This window comes from Nesoenas mayeri (assembly GCF_963082525.1).
Source record: "Nesoenas mayeri genome assembly, chromosome: 3".
NCBI lineage: Eukaryota > Metazoa > Chordata > Aves > Columbiformes > Columbidae > Nesoenas > Nesoenas mayeri.
This window is the reverse complement of record NC_137544.1, coordinates 22,052,891-22,065,553: the sequence shown is the minus strand read 5'-3', so window position 1 is coordinate 22,065,553 and position 12,663 is coordinate 22,052,891. Positions and strand designations below refer to the sequence as shown.

The window sequence follows — 12,663 nt, the reverse complement described above, 5'->3', positions numbered from 1 at the left end:
TTTACCTTTTTCTTAACATAATTAGTATGAAAATTAAAATGACGTGTAAAACAGTAGAAGCTGCTATAGCTATAACTATACAAAAGTGCACTTTACTGCATGTGTGATCTATTATACTTGGGCTGTTCTGCCTCCTGAGTGAGACGACAGAAGTGTTTGGTGCCCAGAACTGCATTTGTAGCTCAGTTTGTCTGCATTCAAAACAGAAATGAAAGGCCCATACATTAAAACTGTTGCTAATCATTCACAAGAATCTCATAAATGCTGTTAGTGCACGGTTAGAAATGGGTTCTCTTTGCTCCTGTGGTGCTCGCTGACCATCTGGCTCCCATCACAGCTGATCTACCAGTGAGCTGGAGCCAAAAATGGGCAACCCATTCCTCCCTTCTCCCTTCTCTCTGCACGTTCTCACCACCTCCACTGCAGCAGCAATGATACGAATCTGATCATCTTTAGATGAGAAAAATAATCACTATTTTATACAGCTTTATTTCTGCTACTTTAGTTCTCCGAAACTGTCCGCTTTAGGACCAGATGACCACCCATGCTGGGACATGGCATGTTGACTGAATCACCCCTGACTGCCAGTAGCACAGTCCCTGTGCGAGGGGATCGCCCGGCTGCAAGGACGTCCTGCAGAAGCCCTAAGAGAGGAGCCAGAAGCCCTAAGAGAGGAGCCAGAAGCTAAGCCTGGAGATCTACCAGGTTAAATAAATACTTGCTTTCAGCCCTGGGTCATGACTTAAGCATATAATGTCCAGATGCCTTCCAAATGTCTTCCTCATTTCCTTTTTTTCAGGCATCTGTGAATTTGGTAGAAGCTCACTTCTTAGGAAGAAGTTTTCTTTGTTCACTCTTCAGAGTTTCAGTTTTAAGGAAAAAACAGCTCCGTAATTAGTGTGGAAGACAAAATGGAAGCCCAGAAACACAACACAGAAAACATGATCTCAAACATAGACCCTGCCATGGTCTCCAGTTTGGGATTCTATATACCAGAATTTTTCAGTGGAAAACAGAATTAGCAATATTTTATACATGGGTCAAAAGAAAAAATAACGAGAAGGAGTCTACCAGATGCAAAAGTGAGTTGGGTACAGCAAATCCTCAAATAACTAGGTAGCAGAGGAAAAGCCATATGTATATATTATAAATTTATATTAATAATATATAAACATAGACAACTAATTTTTATTATTCTGGGGTATGTTTATGTGTTCATATAGAAGACTGCTGAAGGACTATAATTTTGCCACTTTACTTTGAAAAGAATTTTAAAATATATAGCTGACATCACTCAGGAGAAATGTCTTTTAATGTCATGTGTTGTGATGCTATAAACACAGAGATCCTTTGAAAGGCCTGCTGTTTTTGGCTAATCTGTTCACTTGTGCACCTCAGGGAAATCTGCTGCTGCATATTCAGTTTCATAATCCCTCAAATTCTCATTTCCAGATATTCTGGAGCAAGAGAGTAAATTCTCCTGTCTAGGGAACCCAACATGTTTTTCTGCCTTTCTGTTTCTGAACCTAATAATTATTTTTATACAATCATTATTTAGTGATGCTTCTGACACTGCTGTAAGAGAAGTTAAATATCTTTCATCAGTTTTGCAGATAGAGCAATTGAATTGTGCAGTGATTAACAAATTACATTTCCTGGGTCAGAGAGAAAGTTAATAATGGGACTTATATATCTGTTTTTAAGGATTACAGTGTGACAGCACAGCATGCCTTAAAGCAGAAGTTTCAAAACCAAGCATTTAGTTATGATATTGACAGAATGGAGTCCCTTCAATTTGTTTGCTGACCTTGGGCTAGTGAACAAGCCAGACACTCAACCTGAAGGATATCTATGCTCTGAATGGCATATCCAGATTCTACAGAACATATATTTTATTTTAATATTTTGTAATGTGAATATTCCTGTTGTAAAATTCCTGGGATTATTGCTTTGGACACAACTATAGATTCTTTCTTGTAGTAACTGAGAACTCAAGTCTTAAAAAATTTCCCCTATAGGATCTCTGTGAATAGGGAATGGCTATCCCATTTTCCAAGGGGTTTAAAAACAAAGATCACAGAGAAAGTCCCTGGTGCAGCAAAAGTTTAAATTCACATCTAGATTTTACGCTGGATGAACCTACCAGTGGATGAACCATCCTAATTACTGGATAGAAATTCCTTTCTGTAGTCATCCCAAATTCACAAAAAGCATAAAACAATGACTCTGCAAAAAATGTGCTTTCCTGCTTCCTAGGCTTGCCACTGGGCTTGATCCAAAGCTTAGCAATAACCAAGTTTGTTTGTGAACTCAGTGTTTCACATTGACTTGAGGATGATGATCTAAGTTGGGAGTAAGGAGAAGGCCCACAAAAAGTAAAAGCTGGTGGCTTCTGTAAAGAAAAATGAGATGTAAAGAGGGGGAAGAAGAAACAGTGAAACATAATGAGAAGGAAAGCACAAAACCCAGCAGAGATGTAGAGGAACCAGAGCTGTAGAAGTCATAGTAAGGAAAAAGCTAGCCATACCCAAACTTCTTGGTAATGTTGGAGCTGTACATGTGGTTTTAGAACACAAATACAAGTGGAAGTCTTTGCACTGGACACACTTCCAGTTCTGGCTCATTGAGTTAGGTTAAAAACTTCTGGAGAAGTGCAGGCTGTTTTACATACATGATGATTGTGCTTGAATATGATAAAACACCACAGCTGTCAGTCTAAATTGGAATCAATTTGCATAGTAAAGCTAGGAGGATTGCAATTTCTTTATTTTCCTTTCTCTTCAATGAGGAACTTTCCCTGTTTCTGTAGGGAAGATTGATCCTGGATGTTGCCATATGCATTTGAAAAAAATTTGGCTCCTCAAGTGTTAATCATTACTACTGGTCCCCTGTTCCTAAGAGGGGAGAGAGCTCTGCACAGAAGCACAACAGTTGCCAGTCTGTATTTGTTGGCTTCTGCAGAGTCCACAGGAGCTCAAAATCTCTAAGTACCTATATCTGGAGTGGAGATTTGCCTACATTAATGTGAGAATCAGTTAAACTCTGGAGAAAAGAAGTTCCTTAAAATGAAAAAAAAGAAGAGAGGATACTCAGAACACTCTGGGCTTTGCAGGTTGTATTTGGTAAAAATATCTGAGGGAATATTTGTATACTATGTTACTTTCCAATGGCAAAGCCAGCTGAAAAAGTTATCCTCCCAGCAGCTCCCTCCTTTCTGCTCTACTCCCACTGAAGTTCCCTGTAGACCCTGGTGTGCTAATGACACTTATCATGGGACTGAGCTGGACCTAGGCCATGTAAATGATATAGATGTCTAAAGAAATATATTTTGGAAGCTAACTTTTAAACTCATATCACTTTAACCTCCAGATCATTGTGCAGAATCATAAAAAGCCACATTTGCATGACTTTGGGGTCATAAATGGCAGCAAGCAAGAGGTATTAAAGTTTAAATGTAGGAGAAAGTGGGGGCTTCTTGGTTTCTGCTAAAGAAAACAAGTGTGCAGAGCACCAGCAAAACCAGTGTGAGTATCAGGCCTGAAATATTTATCTCCCTGAGGTACCCATATAACTATTAACAAGGATAGCTTATAGTATGGTCTCAAGAGGTTCAGTTCCTAATGATTTTGCGTGTTTGAGACACAAAGAAAAAGTTTGTGAGTAATCACCATCATCATCGTCATGACAAAACAGTGGAGTACACCACTAAATCTACTCTCCTGTTACTTAGAACAACCTGGATAAAAGGAATAAAATAACACACAAACACACATAAAAAATCACATAGCCTATTTTAAAAATTACTCATTTACAGATGTATTTGACACACTTTTTATAGCTCCCAGACTGCTGGGCGAACTGCCCCTTTTTAGTCTGATGTATGGATTTTATCGAGATGTTCAGAGTAAAATCCGAAGATGAAAACACATCCACTGACCTTAAACTAATTTATATCACATCAGTTTTATTTAGCTTTTAATCTATGCCCTATAAACCAAGACAAAAGCTAGACTTTTATCACTTTTGTGAAGTATCTGCATTAGGTAAGCCATACAGATATTCTTTTAGGAGAGATACACAGATTACCCTTGTATTTTTTACAGTTACTTAATGGCATAAACTCAGATGCTTTTACCATTACAAATATCAGGAAAATCTTCCTCTTACCTGAAGGTAATGGCATGGCCTCAAGGAAGGTTTGATTTCCTGATGAACCAGAGGCTTATCTAAGTTCAGTGATGATTTGCGATAAGCTTCTTTAGCCTGACTTACTGTAAGTGTGGACCAAGAACTCCTTTTCATATATTTACCATCAGGCGTCATTGCTAGCCCTTCACAAGCTGAACATTTCACATCATTGTTACTTTTGGAAGTCTTCAAGGAGAGATCCCCAAAATGCCCTTGGAGTGTCTCAGGGTAGCAATGGGATATATGATCTGCATGGTGCCTATTTACCACACTAGGGGTTCGGTAAGTGCTATCGCTGTCCAAATTATCATCAGAGCTCCACCAGCTGCTCATTCCAGATTTATGCTTGGTTTCTGGCTTTCGCTCCTTACTTTTACTCCTTTTGCTGTGCTTGGAGTGGTGACCATGATGATGGTCGTCCCCTCGACTGTCTCCCTTTGTTCCATTAACGTTGCCCTTGGATGATCCTTCCAGAGAATGAGATTTAGTAAAAAGTTTCTGGACTGAATGAACGAGATGGCGTATTCTTCCTGGGCTCTCACTGCGTTGTTCTGCAGCTGTTGAGGTCCTCTGGTACTGTAAAGTGTGAAACCCATCCCGGTGAAGAGGAAGTTGTTTCTCAAATTGGTCCAAAAGATTTGCAGGAATACGGTTAATCTTAGGGTTACCGTGAGACATGGCGCAGTCGTCTCTGGAGTCGTAATGAGAGCTGTAGTGCATTCTGGGGAAAGTGCTACTTGACATGTGATCGCCCATTACCATGGGCATCATCATGCATTCAGAATGAATGGAGCTGCGTGGTGAGCAACGATGGTGGTCCATCGGGCAACTCTCTGTGGGGCTGAGAAGATACGATTGCCTTGGCTCCTGCCCATGGTGGATATGGTCGTGGGTGTGTTCACAATCTTCAGGGGATGCTAAGCCACAAGTATGAGCTGAACATAACTGTGGTTGATTGCGACTACCGGATAATCCTTTCATATTCCTCAGAGCAGGAGAGTATCTTTCCTCATTGAAGTGCTGAGAAGGCGACCATGAGTACTGCTGGTCTGTCACAAGAACACATAAAACCTATGTTATGTGTCTGATTAAAAGATTAACTTGCAAAATCCAAGTATATTGCAAACCTAAACACTTTGTGAGCTTGATGGAAAGTCTCACCTTTCATGGAATTTCAGTCACCATTTTAAGACTGGTTAAAATTGCTCTCTACGAGCAAATTATGGGGTGAATGCAGCTTCCTTCCTGTTTGCAAAATTGTCTGCTAGCAGTTCTAAGTTTTATGAAGCTATTCATTATACAAATTTACTCTAACAGATTTAATAGATACATTCAAGTATTCCATTTATTATTTGATATCTGGAATTCATATGAAAAGCTTTGTGGCTAGTCATTTAAGTTACATGGGTTTAGTTTCTATTTCTGTCATTTCTCAGTTGGATGTCTTAACCTAAATGTATGCCTTCTCCATGGAACCATTTTCATATCACAAACAGAACCTCATTTTCTTAAATGAATCTCAGCTTCAGGATCGCAAGTTCACTGTTCATAAACATAAATAATAAACAGCAAAGAGAAAAAGAATATGAACATGCTGAAATGAAGCTTAATTTTCATATCACTAAACAGTTTATGAATAAGCATTTCATACTATTTGAACATCTGTTATCCTTAGTCCACAAGTATTGCTATTAGCATACATGTAAAGTTTTCTCTGTTAGGCAGTTTTTCACTTCTTATGTCCAAATTACAAAATACTTATTTAACTACTCTATGTTGTTCCTGATAAAACAAATATCTTTAAGTACACACTATGGATTTCTAAATACTCGAGTATTCGTTCCTATGGACCATGTGCTCCAAGTTGTGATTATTAAACAAGCATGATTACAAAATAAGAGCAGGCTGTAAGGAAAGATTTTGATACTCAAGCCTTTGATTTTTTCTCTCATCAAATTTCTTGCAGCTGTCAGATGCTACAAACACCAAATTAAAAGAAAAAAAACCAGAAATGTTTCAATTTGATTTTTGCATTCACTCTCCCTCTTCAATTTCAGCTTATTTAAGCAACATTTCAAAAGCAGACAAAGATACAGGATGCAAGACAATCCTTTAGAGGATCAGACAGATGCATAAGTGTTTATACAAACCACTTAGCACAGTCTTTCTGCAAATTTGCTCTAAAGAATCTAAATAATCTTGCACAGGTGGCTGATACAAGGAAGTTGAAGGATTCAACCAGAATGGAAACCAGAGAATATGTACTCATTATATATGACAACATAGTTGGGCACTGGAGACCAGCCTTTAGAGATAATACATTAGGCAACAGCACACTGAGGCGTTTCTAAGTATACGACATATCTCTCCTAAATAATGTTCCCAATGTTGGTGAAAATTTAATGCCTGGGTATGGTCATGAAATAGATCAACACCCATATATGTTTATTTTTTTATCAACTAATAAGTGTTATGTCATTATACCTTCAGTAGAGAATGCAATTTGTTGCAAGTCTTTAGTGTCAGCAATTTCATAACCTAAATACTCTAAATTTTCTATAGTGGAAGATGCTTAGATAATTTCATTACTTCCTAATTTCAACAAAGCTCCACATAATGTTTCAAAATGAATGTAACATTAAACTAATAAACAAGAAAATATTCTTCATCCTAGGCACAATCCTGCTACACTAAAGTCAAAGATAGATTTAAGGGTCCAAATGTCACCTCCAGACTTGATCATGTGTGTGTGCATATATCCTTTTCTGGTTCTATTTTAGTTTTATATCAGTTTCTTGTACTGTTGGCTGTTTTCACATTAAAATAAAAACTTCTTATTGTTGATTACTCAGGCTGTTGTACTGTTCAGTTTGTAATATCCTGCATAAATGTAGTTACAAAAAGGAAATCTAACTGTTTCTCTGGAATAACAATGTTGATTATCCAATTAAAAGTACAGCTATATATAGACAAGGTAGTAAATTATAACAGTGCATTGGGATTCAGTCACATAAGTAGCACTGTAATTAATGGTACTTAACCTAGTATATTACCAAATATTATCAGGAGAATAATTATGGTCTATGTGTTCAACTTAGTCTGTGCTTCTCATAAAGGGTTCCCATAGCACCTGAGAGAGATTGCTGCATTAGTTCTTACAATCCCATGAGATGTAGAAGGCACTACTCTCCTTTTACAGCAAAAGAAACTGTAATGCAGACAGCATTTTCCAAAGTACTTGTGGATTTGCTGATTTTCATTTTCACAGTGCTATGACCCAGAGGGAGGTGGAAGGCGACTCTTCCATCAGACTGACAGCATGATGAGAGTCAGCCCCAAGTCTTTTTGTCACAATCTTGCACATCTATGAATGAAGGTAAATCTTGCACTTCATCTCTGAATCGCCAGTGCATTAAAAAAAAAAAGGAAGGGATCTGGCAGAGATCCAGAATGAAAGAAAGAGTTGAAAGAGTTGGACAGGAATAGGAAACTCATTTAAATGACTTCCCTAGCACAGAACAGCTAGTGCCTGGTGGTTTCTTTCAGCCTCATGCAGCATCAAACATAGCTCGGAAGGCTTCAAGCATTTTCACCCTGTTCCATGCCTAGGAATATGAGACAGCATGACTTGATTGCACCACAACTGATAATCTAACAACCGCTTTTCCGTCCCTAATGACTACCTGTAATTCTAGCTCAGTGCAACTATAGAAAAATACAATTTTCTGCACGTTGCCTTCCCAGCCTTATAGCATTTTATGTGCCTCATGGAATGTACAAAGTTTTTTGTTTGAAATACAGTAGCTAGAAACTGCTATAGGTATTTATTAAAATAAGCATAATGAAAATAATTAAAAACTGAATTAACAAGGGTCATTTTCCAAAAGCCAGATAATACATAAAAACTGGGGAGGGACCTAGACCAAGATATAGGCTCTTATGTCAGAGAGAATCCAGTAATTCCAAAATCCTGAAAATCCCTTAAAGCTCTTCTTTTCAGAGACTACTGTACCGATACAAGACAACCTTTAACCTTGACAAATGGAAGGATTTCTGCAACCCTTCCTGCCTGTTTCAACTCTTTCCCTGTTATGCAATCTCCTTTCCTGCCTTTTCCCCCTGTATTTTCTACCGGCCTTTGATGCTGAAAGAGCTGCTCTCTTGCTCCAAGCAGATGTTAGCTTGCCTGTCTTCAGGCACTGGTCACAATTTTCAAAGCATTCAAGCTTTTTCCTTGTGCCAGTCAGTATCAAGGGAAGAAAGAGAAGTTCAAGGACCAAGAATAGTGTTTGAAATAATGAATTAAAATTATTATTAATGTTCTAGGGCAAAAGGGCTAAAAACATCTAAGCAATGAACAGGAAGGGCTGCACATCTCCATTGTTCCCGGAACACTGCTCTTTGCTAAAGAGAATCAGCGTAAAAACAGTGGAAACCTCTCTGATATTCAAAAGAAGTGCATGTCTCCACAAATCTTTTTGCACAATTCTTTTTGTGTGTTACGTATTGAAAGCAAGCTCTTCAACCATAATAATAATTCCTTGAACTACTAAATGGTGTCTGATTTTTGCTTTTGTCTGTCTATCTATCTATCTATCTATCTATCTATCTATCTATCTATTTAGAAGCTTGTCTTTTTCTACTGAGAAATTAATTTAAATTGTTTTAACCTTATAAGCACCTTGGTAAGCTTCTTAGCCATCCAAAACATTTGTGTTGTTTTCACTGGAGAAGAAACAGCTCTTTTGCATAGTGCAACCAGTAAAATGCGTTGCCGAAAGAGATACCTAATGTAGCTTTCAAAAAGACGTGCTATAGAAAACGTGGCTGCTGCATTGTGCTCTTTCACTCAATCTAATTAGTGCTGCAATGAATTATGAAAAAAAATATACTCACAGTCTAACCTATAACTAATAAAAATATTAAAGAGTGTAATAGAAAATATATTAATCGAATAAGTACATATTAAGTAAGAAAATGCATAAATAAAATGTTTTAGATGGAGATTTGTCTGCCCGAGGACTGATGTAAATAGCATTAGATGAGAACTGCTTCGTCATTAACTTGTCATAGTATTTTTCTCTGTTTTAGTCTAACCTTAAAAACTAATATTTCCAGGGACTGAGGAAAGTAGCGAGCCTGCCATGTGCAAGGAAGAAATTCTGGAAATGCCTCAAGTTGCTATTCTGGTCCCATGAGATTTCTAACCTGTTTCTGGAGCACAACACCTTGTACAAAATCTACATAAAACTGCAAAGATTGAGTGACTACCTGTCTTTAACCTCCAGCTTTAGAAGATTTGTGTTCTCCGTTACAGTGAGTTGATGCATTTGCACTGTATGCAGTGCATTCACCTACCTGGGAATTCCTATCTAACATCTCAGACTGCTTACTGGAAATATTGAACTTCAAGGGGTAGCATCCCCTTAAAAATAAGCAATATCAGCTCTCTCAGGGTGATCACAATAAGGTGCTTTATGCACCCAGTCTCTCTGTTAAAGGAGAGAAGGCAGTTCTGAGGACTGAATGCCAAACACCATAATGCCCAAGGCTGACAAACAACCACTAGCCATGGGCTGCCAGAGGGTTCCTGTCTTGTTCTGACACAAGATCTCTCTGTTCAGGCTCCTGAGTGGTCCTTGTGGTTGGCACGTATGGCTGTGTTCATATTGGTAGCCTAAACAGAGCTAGAGGATGTGATCAGTCCACACAGTTAAACTGCTGCCATCATAGTTTCATACTATGTAAATAGGACTCTTCCCACCAATATATAGATATGATTTCAAGAATTACAAATATGCTGTCTGGATGTGGTTTTATTTTGGAATGTGAGAAGCCGGCATGATTCATCTCAGCCTGAAGTACATATCTAAAACCCTTTGTGTACATATTTATCTCTGCTGACTACAGCGAAAGCTGTGGTTGACAAGTTCTGCTGCAGAAAACTACAACATAAATATATAAATTTAGGTGATCTGAGGCACATGTCTAATGCTAAAACATGGAAAATGATTTGACAGCCCAAGCTAATTCAGTGTAACCACATGACGCATAATGACGAAGGGCAAGATGGTTTTTATAACTCCTGAGTTAGATAAAAATAGACATGCAAATTCTATTCCTAAACCAGCATCAGTGACCAGAACATACCAATTTGGAGCAAAGTCAGAAAACCCAAAAGGAGAAGTAAGGAGCACGTGGAGTGCTGCCATTTATTCAGGACAGTCACGGTTTCAATCACTGATGCAGATGTCTGCAGGTGGAAAAAATATTTGATGGCATCCAATCATACTGTTCAGCTTAACAATTCTCCGACTTCAGCTTCATCCATCTTTCAGAGTTTAGCCGACCGGCAATCCAACATCCCAAGGGATTTATTTCTGAGATAAATAAGCACGATCAGAGAAAAGGGTGCAGAATAACTGTTGATGAGCAAGAACGGTATCTCTGAGGTGGCAGGGTGGAGATGGGGTATTTAATTTCAGGGGACACATGGTACGATATAATGGGAGGAAGAAAAGCACGGAGAATTGTGATCATTGGGGAAATCTGTGACCAGGACCATGTTAAAGCATGGTTACAACACCGACTCTCTGGCATAGAGAACATAGTGTGCCGTGTGTGAAGAAGGAGAAATGTAGAAACAGTATTTGAGGAATGAAGATATCCCATATCTTATGGGCAGAAGAATGGGCACTAGGTCTGTATGGGGAAGATGAGTGGCACAGTATTGTGCCCATGCCATGAAAAAGGACAGGACAGAAAACCATGAGAGGCAATATGGGATGTACAAGAAGCTCCATGGTTTGGAGTGGAGGGATGTAGGAAGACCTCAAGATGGTGCAAAATTAATTTCCATTGGCTTGAAGCATACGAAGTTCTAGTATTGATTGGTATGTAGCACACAGACCTTCAGAGTGCTTTTCAAGTTTGAAGTACATTGCCACTATTCACCTTTTTGATAGTGCTGTGACAGAGGTGAGTCCACAAAATTATTTATGACTAACATTTTTTCACAGAATCTGTACAGTCAGTCAAGTTTTTGAAAAAAATATGAAGTATCAGGATTAGATCGACCTAAAGTAACTAACACGTAAGCCTTCTTCTGGAGAAATACAGCTGTATAGAGTCAATCAGGGCTTCACCATATGAATATCATTGAACAATTGGTTATAAGAAAATTGGTTACAATGCTTCCAAATACAGACCAGAAGAGCAAGCCCAGTAACATTAAATTTCTTTTGCTCCTTATCGTACCTGGCTTTATGGACTTCTTTTCCTACAGGAGAAAATTTTGCTGCTTGTAGTTACTAGGTCAGATACAGGAGACAATATGAGTTTCCCTTGGTGTTATTAAAAATGCAACAATTTTCTCAGCAATTAGAGAAAGCTAAAATAATTGAGTAGCACAGCCCAAAGGTATACACAGGAATCTACACGTGACTCTAGAAGTAAGAGGGAAATCCTTGTCACATTGATAGCAGTGATGAATCTCACACTAACTTCACTGGGATCTGGGTTAGTTCTAAACATTTGCTGAGAAAAGTTCTTGGTCAGGTTACCTATGAACACTGGTGTCACTTGAGGAGGATCATCTCTAATCAGGGCTGTATTTTATGGAAAGCACAACTCATGCTGGACTGCAATAAATGTGTTGGAAGCCTGGAAGGGTCCCCAGCCAGGGGACGACGGCATGGAAGGGTGAAACCGGGTCTGCTGAAATACTGTCATTGAAAGCACAAAGGACAAGATTTAATCCCAAGGATCCAAACCACTTGGACTAAGCATTCAGTTGAATGGAAATACCCGATCTCCAAGGCTTCTTTTCTAATAAGAAATACTTATTGTTGATTATTAAATGAAAATCAAACAAAATAAATAATGCTGATATTTATGAATTTCTTCCTTGAGTGACTTTTTTGCTTGGTGTTTCTAGAATTCTTCTGATTTTGTCCTTTATTTATGATGATATATCATGGAAGAAGTTTACTATCTTCTGTAATGCTGAGGGGACTGCAAGAACAAATGTTTCTATATCTAAGCAAAAATATTTATCACACATTCCTTCTAAATTGCCTTTTCTTGTTTCTTTAAAACATGGATATATTTTAAAGATTTTCCTTATTTTATATAGTGCTCTTCTGGGAAATAAATAACCTAAGCATTGATTCTGAAAGGCATTGATTATTGCCACAGAATGTATGACTGTTCAATTTAAAATATCTTTCTATCTCAAAATCTTCTTTAGTTTTTTAAACATTCAATACAGGTTTTAAATTGTCAGAACTGAAGAAAATGATTTGATTTTCTGTTTGCTTCAGCATCAGTTTTTTGCAGCCTTCTGATTCACCAACAATTTCAGAGTTTCAGCCTTCATCTGACCAAAACCAGTTATTTCTTTGACTTTTTGGAGTTCATCATTATCTGCTCAGCTGTACACCCTTGGTGCTGCCTCTTGCTGCTTTGTCATTGTAT

General features: G+C 38.2%; 1 protein-coding gene across 1 annotated transcript in view; it reads right to left on the bottom strand.

The window, feature by feature from the left end:
- The window catches only part of DLGAP2 (DLG associated protein 2), a gene marked incomplete at its 3' end in the record, with an annotated part of 379,588 nt that overhangs the window by 77,431 nt on the left and 289,494 nt on the right, over positions 1-12,663 (bottom strand). Inside the window, exon 4 of the mRNA XM_080342897.1 lies at positions 4,168-5,237. Within this exon, the coding sequence (XP_080199023.1) occupies positions 4,168-5,169 (1,002 nt within the window). The 5' untranslated portion in view covers positions 5,170-5,237. The remainder of the gene's footprint in view (positions 1-4,167; positions 5,238-12,663) is intronic.